Source organism: Chrysoperla carnea, chromosome 2 (genome assembly GCF_905475395.1).
Source record: "Chrysoperla carnea chromosome 2, inChrCarn1.1, whole genome shotgun sequence".
NCBI lineage: Eukaryota > Metazoa > Arthropoda > Insecta > Neuroptera > Chrysopidae > Chrysoperla > Chrysoperla carnea.
Genome location: NC_058338.1, coordinates 17788530 through 17806542, shown reverse-complemented (window position 1 = coordinate 17806542; position 18013 = coordinate 17788530). Strand labels below are relative to the sequence as shown.

Here is an 18013-nt window from a genome sequence, read left to right as displayed (position 1 = left end):
GTCATTTATAGAATTATTTGCAATGAATTTTCACGTTCGAAACCACAGGAAGCAGCTTGTTCATAATTATAAATAGTAAAAATTTGGTTGAAGATCCTATTTTGTTCCTGAATTCTGAGCAACAAGGTTTTTGTCCAGTGATCATAAGTTGTACTGAAGTACGCGGTAACTACTCATCAACCATAGACATTTCATAGCTGGTTTACCTCGATATTCTAAGATATGCTCATGGTGTCGATTTTCTGAGATATGTGGCTATGACATATTTCAGAAAATCTACCAGAAAAATTTGGGTATAGGTTCATAAAATCACCTAATAAGTCCATTTCCGGTTATCTGTCTGCTCGGAAGTATTCGGTTCGACTCTTTCTTCTAAAAATTAAAAATTTTTCCCCTATACAGAATGTATGTGTATTTTTTTTTTATATAAGTATAAAGAAGACACTTAAGATCATATCCATTATATATTCATACATAAGATCACTTGAATCTGTGATGTTGTCGTTTGTTTGACTCCATCATAAGAATCACTCTCATAGAATTGTACAAGTTTGAGAAAAATATGTGTAAACATATATAAACTATTAAACCAAGATGTATATGAGGTCTAGAATCAGCCGTAGTATTTTAAAGTCATTTTAAAACAACTGGGACTTTGTTTTCAATTTTGTATCCAAGAAATTTTTCCGCTTCGAAAACTTTAATAGCCAGGAACTTCTCTTTCAAGGTACCTGGGAAATTTTGTATTACAAGCTTTTTGACGAATATTCATCGACGGCGATATCGAATAAGACATGCTGTTGAATAAAAAATGCTTTCGGTTGTCGGATAGAATTTTTTTTAATTTTTAAAAAAATTTTCTCTATGTCATGGTGTTGCATTTTGTTTTTTTTTATTAAGCGTACAATATGCACGTTTCAGAATATTTCTTATTTTAAAATTCTACTACGTATGTTACCAAGAGTTTGTGTCATGGGTTCTACCCTTACTACCCAGTATTATCGTATCATTTTTAAATTCTTGATAAGTCAAAAATAATTTCGGTATATTTCCATTTTACTATTCTCAGTTTTTTAAATAAAATTTACGAATGTAAATTTAAGAAACCTTATCTATGCATTTTATTGATTTTAAAAGAATTTAAATAAAGTTTACTCATATTTAAACACAAAGACGAATTTTAATTAAAAATAATAAATTAAAGAGTTCTTTCTATCGATATTGAATATTATTTTTAATATTATATTATTCAGAGATATTTTAAAACTTTTTAGAGATGTTTCTGTGACCTGGATTCAAATAGTTTTAAAATATTCTATTTTATGGTACGTTTATATAAAATTCAATTGTATTCTCTATTTATTCAAATCTTTTTATTTTCACTAAATCCAGATAGTAAATACATGAAAGAATTACATTCTTCATAGAAGGAACTTGGAAAATGTATATGAAATTAGTGTCACTTACAATGAGTTTTCCATTAAGAATGATATAATTTTAAAGCTATTTGTGTATAAGGTATAACGAATTAAAAAAACCAGTCAAATGTAAGTTGGTGTTTTGCATAGATTCGGTTCGATATCATAACCTACATTGCTTGTGCTTATTTTGTTAATCCTTACCAAACGATGACAAATCTAATCATATTAACGATATATGATCCAATGAAAATCATGTGGTTAATACACATTTTGATAAAATAGTTGAATTGCATGCGTTGATTAACTGCAAGTAATTTTGCGTTGTAATTTTTCCAATTTCTTTGCTCTGTCTTCCGAAGCTAGAATTGCTATTTGGCTTGTATCATCTACGATTTGAAATTTTGTACAATCATTCATCAGGGTGTTGGGTTACATTTTCTAAGATATTTGTGCAATATTTCAAATCGATAGTAACGAAAATATGAGGGTGTCTTCATCTTAAATGCAACACACTGTATATTATAATAATCATAAAACCGTTTAAAAAAATAATTATATCTCATTATATTACAACTTGTTTAATTTAAGTTCAAGGTTCTTCCATTCTTATTGGAATGCTCTATATATAAGTGAATAAAATTTAAAATTTATTGTTTTACATATATAATTTTACTAAATATACCTATAATATTTTGCAAATTGAATATTGTAATCTTTTCATATGTAAATAATTAAATTTTGAAATCGATAACTGATTTCACTTAAAACTACATCAAATATTTAAATGATTAATTATTGTTCATGATACCAAAATCAATAAAAATGTTAAAATGTTATAACGAAATTGAAAAGAAGTAAAAAATTATTTCTTTAAATTAAGTAACTACATCAAATTTTCTTATTATTTTTTCTACTTTGACAGCGTTGGAAATTATTGACTAGAATATATTAAAATTTTTCCATAAAACAATGATTCAAGTTTTAATCGAAATTTTTTATTAGGTTGTTTGAATGCGTTTCGTATCAACATCTTAAGGCAGCGTTAAGTTCCTCGTTCTATACACTTTAATTAATAGTTGTGGAGGGCTGGTGTAATGCATAGTATATGCATGAAAAAGGTGCACTCAACCTCTGAAATTGAGAAGCTGATAAATGAAATTAGAAGAGAAAACGTGGTAAAACACATATATGGTATCACAATGGGCTCTATAGCCTAAGTGTGTCTTTCGTGGATAGCCATTATAACCTAACCTAACCTAAACGCTCGCTACGGGATTGAAGCAAAATATTCACAATATGCCTTCGTGTTTTGTTAACAAATTGGAAACGAGGCGGAAATACATTATTATAGATGCATTTATACCTCAATTCGGCCATTCTATGCCCAGTACTCGACTAATCCAAATTAAATAATTATTACAACAAAATTGTCATGTGGGATGTAATATTTTCATTTCTGTTGGAAAAGTAACCGATTTTGATTTAGTTATTTTACAGAACACTATATTTAGTTCTTGTACTGATAGTGTCTTCTCGTAACGTCGTTAACGTGTTATTGAACGATTGCAGTGACGGCAGACTCAGAAACGTGGCGCCAATAAATATACTTTAATAGATATGGCTATGATTATTATTATGACTATCATGTTTTTTTTTTAATAAACAACATTAATAGAGCGAGCGAGAGTTAAACTTATAAAACTGTCAGCTGAAAATACGTTTTTTTTCTCGAATAGTACACGATAAATTTAATTTTTCTAGCGATTGTTTATTTTTCTAATTGTTAGTTAATAAATTCGAAAACACACATACGACCTGCTTATTATTAAGTACAAAATAACTATCATGTTGTTTGATTTTTTTCAAAAAAAGTTTATATATCAATGGTTTAAGAATTAATTCCTGGAATACCGAGTAAAAGTCGTGTTTAATGATTAATGAATAGAAAGTTGAATGAATAGAGTCAAAGTTCTTCAATTATTTCTAAATTGAGCTTATATTATTCCACAATTTCCTAAATACATAATATAAAAGTACACAGTAAACTTTGAAAGTTCTTTCCTCGAAAGAGACTCGTTTCTTTATAATTTATCTTTCAATTATCCAAAGAGTATAACAATCATATCGCTGAAGTCAATTTACTTCGTTATGAAATGTCCTTGTTAGACCTCATGAAAAGTTTTATTCCACAAATTTTATCTCTGATATGAAAAGGCAATATTTTCACATTTACAATTACCTTACAATTAAATAGCCACAGTTATACTGCATGGAATTTTCACTAAAGTTTTCACATAGTCCACTGAAATTATAATCTAATCACTTACCGTACGTAATTAAAACACCTATTAAAATAACTTTGAGTAAATCTTAGTAAGATTGAGTTGGCAGCAGACGTTATTTTAACAAACTCTAAATTTCATTATTAATTTTCTTATATGTGCTGTACATGACTATAGGGGCTTATTAGTCCAGCTGGCGAATCCTACAGTTCAAAAGATGTAAAACTTTATTGGAGTATAACGTTTGAGTAATCATCCAAATAAAAGAGTTCTCCATCTCAAGAACGATGACAATAAGAGAATAAATGACGAAAAAAAAGTTTGTTAAAATACTGAAAGTCTGCCGGCGATTGTCACTTAGACCATAGTTTTTAATTTTGAGAAAATATAAATTTGATGATATTAAGAACATTTGCTTCATTTTGTAAAATTTCAGAGAACTTGGCGATGGTCAAATTAATCCATTTGTAGATTTCCAATGGAATAATCACCCATATAGGTAGGTGCTTTTATTAAAGAAATAAATGTGTGTAACGCCTAACTATTCTTGTAATTCTCTTTTTTTGTATGTAATATTGCACTTATTTCCAACACACTAATTGATTGAACGATCACCCTGTAGAAAAGCACTTACCTATATGTTTTTATATATGATTTTTTTTTGTTTTATATGTTTTGTTTGTGTGTTTATCAAAATTTGTTCGCTGGTAAGTGAAACAATTGTCTTTTAATTATATGCTTACGTTAGAATCCTTGCTTACTGTGTTAAATATTTATCTGTATGAAAAAAAAAACCTTGCAAAACTAATAAAAACATTTTTAATTAAAACTTTTGTGTGCTTACTTAGTCGATTGTCCAAGTTTTTTTTTGAAATTACTAAACTGTATATAAGCTATGGCAGATATTATTTAAATGTTTCTTCTAATTTCTCTTAAATACTGTCATCAGGCGCTGAAAGCGGAGAAATAAAAATTTATATAAAAATAAAAATAATTTTAATAAAGTACCGACTCAAATCATTCCTGTGTGAGAAATTACGTTTTAAAGTTGACAGTAACCATATATTTAGCTAGAAATTGACGGTAGATCTGTACATAACATATGAACAGGATAGTCAATATAGGTAACTACACCGTTAACCAATCGAAATTGCTCATAGAAAAAATTGATTAAAATTAATCTAATTAAAAGTAGCCATGAACAGTTTTCGATAGATAAGCTATCATTTTATAGAAATCAATATAATTTCTTAAAAAATATTTATCATCTGGTTATCAGATAGGAGAAGATCAGACTTATACCGTCTCTTAGACTATATGACAGTGTTTCAACACAATGGAATCATAGTTTCGTTTTATAGAAAAGTCTTCACGCAGTTTCCTCAAATACCTCACCTTGGTATCCGTTTTAAATTTAGAAGATCCAAAGAGTAATAAATGTAACAAGTAAGAGGATTCACCTTAAGATACACGTTATTAAAATCAAAGAATAGAAATTATTCATGCATTTAATATTACAAATTACTTCTAAAACCAAAATCTGATAGATAATAATTATTCGAACAAGATTTTTTAAGGTCAAACTATGTATTATAGACAATATGTACAACAGTAGTATAACCTTTTGTAAAATATAAGTTTACCTAATTAATAAAATATGAGTAGGTAGTAAAAGGTTTTACATACCTAATACGTATAATATTTACTATGCCTCATTTATGTATGTGCCTATACAAAGAATTTCAAAAAGCGGTTTTGATTTAAAAAACACCACAAAAAAACATTGAATGGACTCCATAGGTTTTTTTGTGTAAGTTTACTTTCACTCAAAATTTCTAAAATTTTTGAGTAAATCAAAAGTTATAAACACAACAAAATTTTATTCCTAGAATGTTTCATGAATTCTTTTGATTGAAACTTTCCATTCTACACAATATTGAGTGGAGTTTTTCAAAATATTATATGTTTTCACAGTGATTCTTCTCTTCAGTCGATTTTTACGATTTTTAATCAGGGAATAAATTACTGGTTTAATCGTCTTCTCTTAATTACCAAAATGTTCAGTGTCTGTATATTAACAGATTCAATTTTAAGGGACCCCGCTATATTAGATAGGGGCTTTCTGTTAAACTTTTTCTAATCCACCTTTAAATGTTCTTTGGATCATTCCGATTAAAAGCTCTCACGATCACAAAAGTTTTTAACGAGTAGTTTTCGAGCTACTCGTATGAATAGTACCTATATGACTAGGAAAATGGCTTTCTGTGAAACTTTTTCAAAACTATGATGCTTCAGAAAGGTTAGGAAAAATGGAGCAGAAATGTTTAAAAGCTACGCTAGTATTATATAAAGCCTTGACAAAGTTTAAAAATAAATGATTATGTAACACCGAAAATAAAATATGATAGCTTGATTCTTTGACGTAGTAAAAATGAAACCAATATATGCTTGCATTTGATTATTGTCATTAAAAAAAACGATCAGAAATTTTCTGTAAGAAGGACACGGTTTTGATTTAAGTTTGTAGTAATTTTGAGATTCACTGCATCATCTATGTTAAAACAATAGCTGATAATTTCTAATTTATACCATTTGAGTAATTCATGAAAGATTGGCTGACTTAATGCCTGTAGGTATGTTGTCAATAAAGGTTCGAATACATCCTATGAATTAAATTTTGCATATTCAGTTAACATAATTTAATTATAATGATTGTTTCGACCACATTTAGTTATATTATCTATTCATATCATGACCGAATAAATATTAATAGTAATTTTAATGTGTATTAGCTTTTAACAATTTTACGAAATCTCTTGAACGAAAGTTAGAACAATACTTGAATATTTAGAATGGTCTTATTTAAAATCTATCAAATAAAGAGTATTCAAAAAGTCAAGTTGAATCAAGGTTTGAAAAATCATTAAGGAAGAAAGAGACTATGCCCATTAATATATAGAAGCCATGCACTTCCGAATTTTGACCCTCTTCAAAACGTCGAATTATCTACAAATTTGGCTCACTTATCAAGAATCAAAGACAATACAATAGTTAATAAGTTTATTGCATTGTCCTGATCAGGAGTTTAAGGAATAACGATTTCCATATCTGAAAACATATACATTTATTTGCGCTCTCACCATATTTATACTGAATTTTTGATAAATAAATAATAGTCTAAAAAACTAAAAAACACAAAATAAATAATAATTTAAAAAAACTAAAAAACACGATTTTGTAACTACCTGAACTAAAAGATAGAAAATAATTCAAAAAAATCATTTTACCGTAAAAAAGCGTGGGGTGCTTTTTAAGATATTTAAAAATGACTTTACTTTTACTAATGTCTGTCTATAAAATATTTGCAATGATTGAAATTGGGAACGTTTTTTTTTTTCAAGAAAATGATTTTTTTCTTTAGTTATTATTTCCTACCTTTTAGTTTCAAAAACGTGTTTTTTCGCTTTTTAAAACTATTTTTTATTTTGTGTTCTTTCGCATTATTGTAACATTTTTATTGTACTTGACAGTATCACTACAAGATCATCATAAAGGAAAATAATTTACACAATTTTAATTTTTAAGGTAATTTAAACAGTTGTGTTAAAATTTAGTTTTGTGTAAATAGAGCTTTTTGTATGTGTGTAATATATAATTTATGATGGTGAATAAAAACCTTTATTCCGATGTTGCGTTCGTGCTTTTCATATTCTAAGAATTCATGACTGTTGCCTGTTGCCTATAATACCATATAATAATAATTGTATACATAGTGTGTGTGTGGTGGATTTCATACTTTGAATACCACATTAAACTGAAAGATATATTATTTTCATTCTCAAACTTCGGGGTTCATTACTGTGTAAGATAAATGTATAGAAGAGTTTTCTCTCCTTCCAAAATGGAAAATAATAGGTACAATATTTCTTTGTTTTCCAAATACATTGTCATCATGTTGTAAAAGACTAATGATCTTCAACTTAAATACCACCAACATATTTCTGTCTTATTTTTGTAAGTTAATATTTGTTACTGTTGTTTTCCGTCGTGTTGGTTATCTAAAACCGGCTACGTATTGTATAGGTATGCAATTATATAACAATTTGCCAAACATATAAAAAAATATGGAAATGTAATTTATAAATAATAGTTTAAAAAAACTAAAAAAACACACGCTTTTGTAACTGGCTGAACTAAAAAGAAGAAAATAAATTGTATAAGTTAAAAAAAAATAGAGTAGAAACACGGGGTTCTACATTTCAAGCATTGTAACTATTTCTATTGACAAAGCTTGATAAAAGTAACCATAAAATATTTTAAAAAGCACCTCACTTTTTTGCTCCTTTAGAAATTATTTTCTACTTTCTACTACAGCTAGTTACCAAAGCGTGTTTTTTAGTTTTTTTAAACTAGTATTTACTTCTATTTTTTAGTTCAGCTAGCTACCGAATCGGGTTTTTTATGTTTGGAAATAGGAAAAACACATTTTTGTGCTTTTCGAAGCCATTTTTTTTGGTAGATATAATAAGGGAAAAAGTTTTTCCTGAATAGCACTATTATGTCCATATATTCTGTATTTAAAAAAAAAAGAATTAAATATTAAACATATTTATATAAGCTATCCTTTTTTTGTGCGTCCAGTAAACGCTACGACTATTTTTTTGACACGGGATTAATAAAACTTTTTATCCCCTTGTGTAGTACAGCTCGTTAATTAATTCTGGGTACGTAACGAAGCGTCTTCTTTACTTTACCTCTTGAATATTTTATGTAATGTTTAAAATAGAAATATATTAAAAAAATACGCATCAATAAGCAGAGATTTAGATAGAATATTAATTATTTCAATTTCAATTAAAATATTTCCAAAAAATTTTCCCAAAAAATGATATCTCTCTAAGTATACTTTTCATCTCATCTGATGTGCTTGACCTTCACTTTGATATTGATCTAAGAAGGAGTGTTATAAGTTTAAAGTGTTTATCTGTGCGTCCGTGTGTTTCTCAGTGACATCGTAGCCCTTAAGCGATCGAACCAATTTGATTGAGAACGTTTTATAGCTCAATTCCAAAAATCGGTTTACAAGAATTAAATCGCATTTGTCAGGGGTTTTTTAAAATTTGAAAATTTCATTTTTACATGAAAATAAACGCACATGAACAACCATTATCACGATTGTTTCGTTTTTGGTAAGTAAATTTTCCGTTCGTTGTTGTGCTTCTTAAATTGAATTTAAAAAAATGTGATACGAAGCAATGAAAAATGAAGGAAGATAAACATTTTAGAAGAAAATTATATTGAGTACCACTTAAGTATTTGTTTTAGATAAAAACATTCCTTCTTTAGATATAGTTAAGTGCATACACTTTAAATTTTACTTGAAAAGATAACATCCACATGGTTTTATTCAAAGATACAGACAGACATGGGAGGTATGGTACACACTTATGAATATTAGCTTCTTAAAAATTTACTTTAAGAATTTTTTTTTTGTGATAATTTTTATTTCGAGTTTGTTTGTGTGGAAAAATCCATGTACTTATCACACAAGCTAACATTAAAACATTGTTCGTATATGCCTGTAGGAATTTTTTGTTACACAAAACACAGCTGCGATAATTAATATTATTGTTGCTGTAAAATTCAACATTTTACATTTACTTATGGTTTATGAAAAATGTTCTAGATTATTTTTTACAAAGAGGTTGATTAAAATTATCGAATACGTTCAAAATTTTTTAATTTCAAAAACATATCTTTCAACTTTCTACAAAAATAATAACAATTATTTTTTAAAAGGTTAAATTTGCAAGATTTTTCAACATCTGAATGCAATCATAATTACTTGATTTTTTACATACAAAAAATGGAAAATTTGATCAATAAAAAAAAAAATAGGGCATGCATGCGGAAGTTTAAATGGAAAGTAATTTAAAGCACATATACCTTCAAAAGCTATGAAAGTAAAAACTAAATAATTAAAAACACGATGGCCCTGCAAAAACGAAATAAAAAGTATTTTTTTAACTGAAAAGGTAAGGTTTCAGATTGAGATGAGATGAAGAAGAGGTGTTTTGCCTAACCAGAATATACTCCTTTCGTCTGAATTGACCTTCAACAAAAAAAATCTTCCACAAAATATGCTTTATTAGAACTACTAAAAAAGCGTTCCACTTCCTGTTTAATAGTACAAACTTTAGTTGGCGGGATTTATCTGATTTGAATTTGAATATTTTTATTGGCCTAAAAAAATAGTATGTAAAAGTATTGCCATCTGGTAGTCGAAATTATTACTACTGAATTCGGGTCTTAGATAATTACAATGATTAATTATTATACAGGAACTGAATAAATTTTTCAGAACCAACATGTATCCATGTTATATTATCTCGTTGTATAATAACTTATAGCGTATGTTTGAACATTCATATTCCGGTATTTTTTTTACATCGATAAGAATTTTTCCCCGTATGAACTTCCTGTTTATGAGAAAAAATAAACATACTCGCTTTCATTTCAGTAGCAAACTTTTATATTATCTAAATATTAATAAATGTCTTTTATACTTAGACTTTTTATTTACTCATAAAAAAGCCTGTTAAGCAGGTATTAAAAATATGCAGGCATCGATGTTTATATGTGGTAGCTCATAAGTAGATTTCTTGACAGAATATCCGCGAAAAACTTACATAAAAAATACATAAAAATAACCTTTTTTTTTGGCGACCAACTCTTCAAAGTTATTTTTTGGATGATCAAAACATGTTAAATATAAACATATCATGCCTATTAAACAACTTGACACATTAAAATATCTCAGCGTAAATTTTAATAACCAGACGGTCGAAATTAAAACAAGATTAGGGTTGGCCAAAATAGTATTTTGCAAACAAAAAAGCTTATTATGCAACAGCAAAATTAAAAAACCCCCTAAGAGTACGGTTCCTTAAAGCGTATGTGTGGTCAGTGCTTTTGTAAACTTGTGAATCCTGGACTGTAAAAGAGGATCATTTATTAAAAATTAAACTCTTTTGAAATATGGTGTTATCGGCGCATGCTAAATATAAAATGGGCGGATTATGTGACCAATGATAAAGTGCTGCAAATAATAAATGAAAAACGACAATTAGTAAGTCAAATAAAGCAAAGGCAATATTCATATCTTGGTCACATAATACGTTCAGAAAAATATAGTGCACAACAGCTGATTCTAATGGGTAAACTCCAGTAGAAAAGCACTAGGGGAAGAACAAAACATCATGTCTAGATCACAAAATAAAATAAACCAACATCAAATTCAAAAACTTCATCCTAGTAGTATTTCTGATAGAATTAAATGGAACAAAGTGGTCTTCAACGTCCTCTTGGGGATACGGAACTCTTCATTGATTGTATCAATTTAAAGTCTCTGAAAATGTTAGCAACATGTGAAATTAAAAAATCCTGGAGTAGGTACTATTATACTGGTTCAAAAGAACCTTTAGATTGGAAATGTCTACTATCAACACATCTCTTTAAACCACATCCGAAGCTACAATAATCTATAAAAAAAATATTGTATATTAGAAATTGTATTTGAAATGAACAAAATTTAATATTTTTGTTTATCATCTAGATTAAATTTTCTGACCTGTCATGTGGAAATCTTATGAAGTATTGTGTAGACCACAGTTCAAATGTTTATAGTATCATTTCTTCAGTTTATGAATTGTGTGATAAAGATTTGGTTGACCTACTTGCGATTTTTTTTATTTATTTAACAATTTATATTGAAAACACAATTGTGGTTGTAAAAATAATTCCATCAAGTAAAATTCATTCAATAGGAGCTGCCTACATAAAGTTTAAGAATAACTAAAAATTAAGTTATAATTCTTGTTATGATATGAAAAAATGGTTGATAAGAAATTACTATAATTTTTATTATACTTTTTCTCATTATAAATAGTACCTGGATGACCGAGCTTCGGTATTTTTTTAGTTAAAAAGACACAAATTTTATCAATAATATAAGAACCGTTTAAAATGTCTCCATGCAAATGTCAATTTGAATGTCCCGGTAATGTACTTTATTTCGGTAATTACGATATACACCAATAGATGTCAGGAAGACTCATATTTTGCAGTGTATGTTTCAGTTTCTCCAGAAAACACGGATAAAATGACGTTTTTTTTTTTAAAAAAAACATACTCATTTTCATGAAAATCGTTGGAGCCAGTTCCGAGATCGTTGATTATATGTATATATATATACAAGAATTGTTCGTTTAAATATATAAGACTTAAATAATTATTTCCAACCCCACTCTTTCAAATCTCTTTCTATGCGTTCCGATTTCTATTTAAGACTAAAAGTAGCTTAAAGATTTCCAAAAAATTTAAAAAATAAATAGTGTGGCAAACAATTGCCACACTTAGCCAATTAACCAAAAAACAAGCAGCAATCGCAGAATAGGGTTCGTGATTTAACTCAATAATGTCTTTAAACTATCTTCGAAGTTTAAAGCACGTAATAGTTCATTTAATTTTTTCTAATTCAAATATAAAAGACCATATTTTTTCGTTGTTTTTTAAAAATAACCTAATTGATCTTATCTGAAAATTTTTAATTTGTTTTGTGTATAGCAGGGTTATTTTAACTGAACTTTTTCTTAATAACTTGTTGTTTCTTTCGAAAATCAGAAAAGTTTCCAGATTAAAGATTTCAAGGGTTTTTAATGAACATTTATTAGTTAGTCATTTGTTTTGTTCCTAGAATCTCTCGAATGGTATTTAAAGCATCTATATAATAGTATTTCCATGAGTTTTCACTCTTTTTGGTTACCATACTTATCATGGACAATTTTTCTAAACCATCATGTGACAATATTATTAAAATATAAATAGGATCATACAAAATATGCAATAATATCAAAAATATGAAGAAAATATGATATTCAGTTTGAATATTACTGTGAAAATAACTTGGAAAATTTTATGAGGATACTTATAAAACTAAATGGCTCCTTAGAAAATTTGTTTAGAAATTCATTTATACAGTTATGTGATAAATTATGTGTATTTTTAATGTTGGTACCACTTTTAATAAATAATTCATGATAATTATGCACTTAAAAAATTTATTTGGTAGTTTATATAAATTGGATTTCTCAAATAAAAGTTTCAAGTTCAATATAAAATTATATTCAATGAATCATCTTGCTCAGAAAATGTTGCCGCATATATAAGATTCGTTCTTTCAGTTCTTTTATTAACCCCCGAACTAAAAAAAAGGGGTGTTATAAGTTTGACCGCTATGTGTTTGTGTCGGTATGTTTGTCTCTATGTGGCATTTGTCCCAAAAAATGATAGCTCTTTAAGTATCCTTTTCATCTCATCTGATGTCCTTGACCATGATTTTGACACTTTGATATTGATTTAAGAAGGAGTGTTATAAGTTTAAAGTGTTTATCAGTGCGTCTGTGTGTTTCTCAGTGGCATCGTAGCCCCTAAACGGTCAAATCGATTCAAAAATCGGTTTACAAGAAATAAATCAAAATTGTCGGGGGTTTTTAAATCACTTGTATAGGTACTAATTCTAAGTTTTATGCCATCGAACAGAACATTCAACAGACTATTTGTTTGTCTCGGTTCACCGTTGTGTCATTCTAAATCTCTAATTTCTTAAGCGAGCATAGGGATAGATACATAATAGCTGAGTTTATTAGTATTTAATATTTAACTAAATTGGATCATACAGGATTTAAAATGATTTTTCAAAAACTACTCATCCAATCGTTAAATGAATACAAGTTTTGTTCTTCTACTTTTAGTCAAAACTTGCCTACCAAGTTTCATCACATTCCAAAACAAAATTTTTTAACTGTCGATTTTTTCGAAGAAGAAAATCGATCTCTGAAGAAAATTGGAAAAAAGCGAAATATTTTTATGTCGGCTAGGATAAAAATCAATTTCGAGAGTGATTTTAACCAAAAAAACAAGAATCGTCCATTGATGATCGGTAAAGTTTATAAAACTAAAGTCGTATTCGAGGAGTGATATCTTCTAGAGATTTCTTTCAACGATACCAGAGACTTTCTTCGTTGAAACTAATTTAAATATAAGTATTTTGGAATTAAAACGAAAAAGGAAAAAATTGTAATAGACAAAAACATTAATAAAAATTGCTCTTCATTTTTAGCTCCGGGTCTAGGCTGGCAACCTGAAGAATAAATAATATTCTATGTTCACTAAAAATACAAACGAAAATAATAGAAAGAAGATAACTAATAAGTATTATAAATTTTCCGTGACACTAGTAGTAAACTTATTCTGTTAATAAAACAAGTAAATAATTTAATAAATATTAATTTCACTTTATAACATTTTGTTAAAAAATAAATAGATAAAAAAATACACAAAAAGGGGATGTTTATTTTATAAATTTTGTTAAAAAAAATGTAAATAAACATTATTAAAATAAAATGTTTTACAAAAACAAAAAAAATAATAATAATAAATTTCAATTAAGTTTATAGAGTGTTTGAATACTATAATACAGAGTACATACGTACACATATTGCGTTAATAAAAAAAAACCTTTTGTGAAAGTTAACTACCAAACTAAATAAAGGTTTACTATAGTAGAGAGTGTAGTACCACGGATTAAAATTTATATTTTTTTTTGAAACCCATTAATTTTGGGCCATTCTTTTCAACAGCAATGTCAGTTTTTCGGTAGATATCACTTATGTGAATAATTCGAAGACCAGGACTCCATATTCTTGAAACCTATTAGAGCTAGGATAACTTTGACCACAAATTTGAAAAGTATGATTCAAATTTAGTGGGATTATATACTTGGTTTATCAAAATTGGATAAAATTGTGATAGAGCAAAATTAAGAATTTTGGATTCTGATGCCGTCATTAAGTGAAAAAATTCGATTTTATTGATAAAAAAAGCAAATTTGATCCATACCATATTGTAATTTTTTTTGAAACCCACTAATTTTGGGTAATTTTTTTTCAGCTACGATGTCAGTTATCGCTAATGTGCCTTATTCAAGGACCAGGACTCCGTATTCTTGAAACTACTTAGAGCTAGGTTAATTTAGACAAAAATTATGGCATAAATTTAGTAGGATTACATACTTGGTTAATCAGCATTGGATAAAAATTGGATGTGATAGAGCAAAATTAAATTTTTTTTATTCTGACGATGTCATAAAGTTAAAAAATCGATTTTCTTGATAACACAGGAGAATTTGATCCTATCTTATTGGAATTTTGTTTTTGAAAGCCACCGGCAAGTATTTAGATTCTTTTATTTATTATGGACAATACATGCGGAACGAAAACATTGTGCAAAGGAAATTCACTGAAACCAAAGCTTGATTAGTTTTTGAAGTGGTTTACCAATATATAATAAGAGAGGTTAAAAACAAATGATGAACAATGTGAAACGAGACATTGAAGTGTACGAATAATTAAAACTAATAATGTTATTCTCTAGAAACAAGCTTTTTGTTATAATTTAATTTCACTTATAATTAATTTTGATCTTAAACAATGACCCTTCAAAGTCCCTTTTTTTTCTCAGTTTGGTTGAAATATAATTTGCTACAAAATAGGTAATAATATAAAAAACATTACACACCTTTTTTCAGGAAACCTTGATGGTATAATTATAACACTCTTTTTTTTTACAATTTCTTACTAAAGGGATGTCAAGGTTGTGTTTTAAGCGAATTCCCGAAGAAAATGGAGCTATTACTTTTGTAATGATGATAGAATTTTGAAAAAATTTATTGAAACGTTACATTTCCAAACTAGAAAATGCACGTTTTCAAACGAACTGTAGTTTTTCCGAATTCCGAATTTTTGATTAGTAATATTTAGTAGATGTTTTATAGAACCCTCACAATTAGTATTATTTTATACGGTATTTCCTTTATATGATTAAGAATTCAAGTTACTATCTCTAATGAATTGACTTTTGACTTAAGATTTTCGATTTATAAAGAATTTTTCCTATCATACTGCTTGTGAGAAAAATAATTAGAATTCTCTTTTGTAAATATGATAATCGAATGAAATTAAAAATACCTTTAGTAATATGACATTTTAGCAAACGTTGATCTGTATATGTCTATAATATTATTTACATGGGGTTTCCGTATAGAAATTTTCATACGCACTTACACCCCCCCCCCCCCCCCTTTTCCACCCTCTGATCAATGAATTAGTCTATGATTAAGTGCATATTTAAATAGCCGAAACATCCTAATGTGAGTTTTAAAAAATTGTTAATGTTCAAAAATCCGTGTGACTGAAGCTTCAAGAGCACGTATGAATAAATTTTTTATCACTACATATTATAAAACAAAGTCGCTTTTTCTGTCCCTATGTCCCTATGTCCCTATGTACGCTTAAATCTTTGAAACTACGCAACGGATTTTGATGCGGTTTTTTTTAATAGATAGAGTGATTCAAGAGGAAGGTTTTTATGTATAATACATCCATATTATAGTAGAGTAAGGGGTTGAAATAGGGGTTGAAAGGGATATGCTTCAAAAACTAAAAAAGTTGTGCATCGATTAAGCTAAAACATTGACACGATATACAACCAGCTTCAAAGATCTATTGTTTTTATCTACTTTTAACCTTCGGAGGGTAGACAGGTGTAGCGAGAAAGTGGGAAGGAATTATCGAATATTTACAAATATACCTAAGTGGGGTATCAAATAAAAGAGCATGACGTGTACATTACAAAACTGTTATCCTACGCAAGGAAATGTGGAGGGAGGGGTGCAAGTGGGGATGTTGCCCAGCAAAGCGGGTAGTTCACAGCTAGTTATTAATAATTCACACCACTGGTAATTTGTGTTTATGACGTAAAAAGCCATCTTGTGTAATAAATAAACCTACTATTTGTAGGTATATTGTTATATGTTTCTGTTTAGTAAAATATTACCTCAATCTTTTGGAATTGAGATGTTTTGTTAGGTACTAAACGAAACATGTAAAATTGGACTGAGATGAATTAGAAAGAGTAAGTAAATATTTTTCGATGTACATAGGTATATAATGCAAACGATGCATTGTATTTCGAAGCTCATAGAAACTATGCCTTCCTACAAAGCAGGCATACGCTTAGGTAGTAATTCCACTACAAATAGTACTTAAAGTAGCATTCGTTCCGTTAAGTATAATTATAAGGTAAAACTATGAATTTAAAGAATTAATACAGATAATATATTATCTGTTTCCTACGACATTGCTTCTATAAAATTATTTTATTATGTTATGCATTCTTCGATAATCATATTTTATATAGGTATACAAATGTTCTTAAGCTTTCTTGGAAAAACTTATACATAACCAACAATAAATACCTACTTATTTGCGAATAAAAAATAAATCATTATTATCTCGCCTGACATGAAAATGACAATTGTAGCCAGGGAGCTAATAAACTGAAGTCTTATGATTCTAGTATAATAAAAAATATATCTTATAAAAGTTTTTGATCGCTCAAGCAAACTTTATAATCGACTATCTTTTATAAAATTCTCATTTATCATACTTAAACTCGGACGACGTTATTTGTACTAAGTTTGAGCTTTCGCCTTGAACTAAGTATAAAAATCGGTTTGAATAGAAAACAAAGAGCTCGAATGAGCAAGCGTGAGTTTTATCGGAATTGGAGATAAAAAAATTTGTCGATTTTTTTCAATTTTTTAAAGGGGTACGGTACCACGGTACAAAAAATCGAGAAAAACGCAAAAAAATTTTTGTTTTGGAATATGATGAAACTTGGTGGATGGAGTAACTTTGATCCAAAAAGTATAAAAATCAGGTTAACTTAATGATTGCATGCAGAGTTTCGGAGATATCGCAATATTTGGATCGATTTTAGTCCGTATCTCAAAAACTATTAGACCAGTCAACAAATACACCCGATTTTTGTACTTTTTGGGTCAAAATTACCTTATATACTGAATTTTATCGAAATTGGAGATAAAAATTTTTTTTCGATTTTTTGAAATTTTTTTAAGGGGTACCCCTTTGAAAAATCGAGAAAATCAGGAAAAAAATTTTTATTTTAGAATTTGATGAAACTCTGTGAATGGGGTAATTTTGATCCAAAAAGTATAAAAATCAGGTTAATTTAATGATTGGACCCATTGAAAGTTACAATGTCAGCGAATATCCTGGGCAAAATTTCATTCTCAGAAAAGATAGAGTTCTAATCCATAAAATTGTGAACAAAAGGGAGGATAAGTAAGGGCTATAACGTGATAGTCTTTGTTTTAAAAAGGAGAAATTG

The 18013-nt window shown here is 28.1% G+C and overlaps 1 protein-coding gene across 8 annotated transcripts in view; it reads left to right on the top strand.

Moving 5' to 3' along the window:
- The window catches only part of LOC123291644 (glutamate-gated chloride channel), a 132495-nt gene that overhangs the window by 56800 nt on the left and 57682 nt on the right, over window positions 1–18013 (top strand). For all 8 annotated transcript variants that reach the window (XM_044872003.1, XM_044872002.1, XM_044871997.1 and 5 more), the window contains exon 3: window positions 4140–4202. In XM_044872003.1, coding sequence (XP_044727938.1) covers window positions 4140–4202 — 63 coding nt within the window. The remainder of the gene's footprint in view (window positions 1–4139; window positions 4203–18013) is intronic.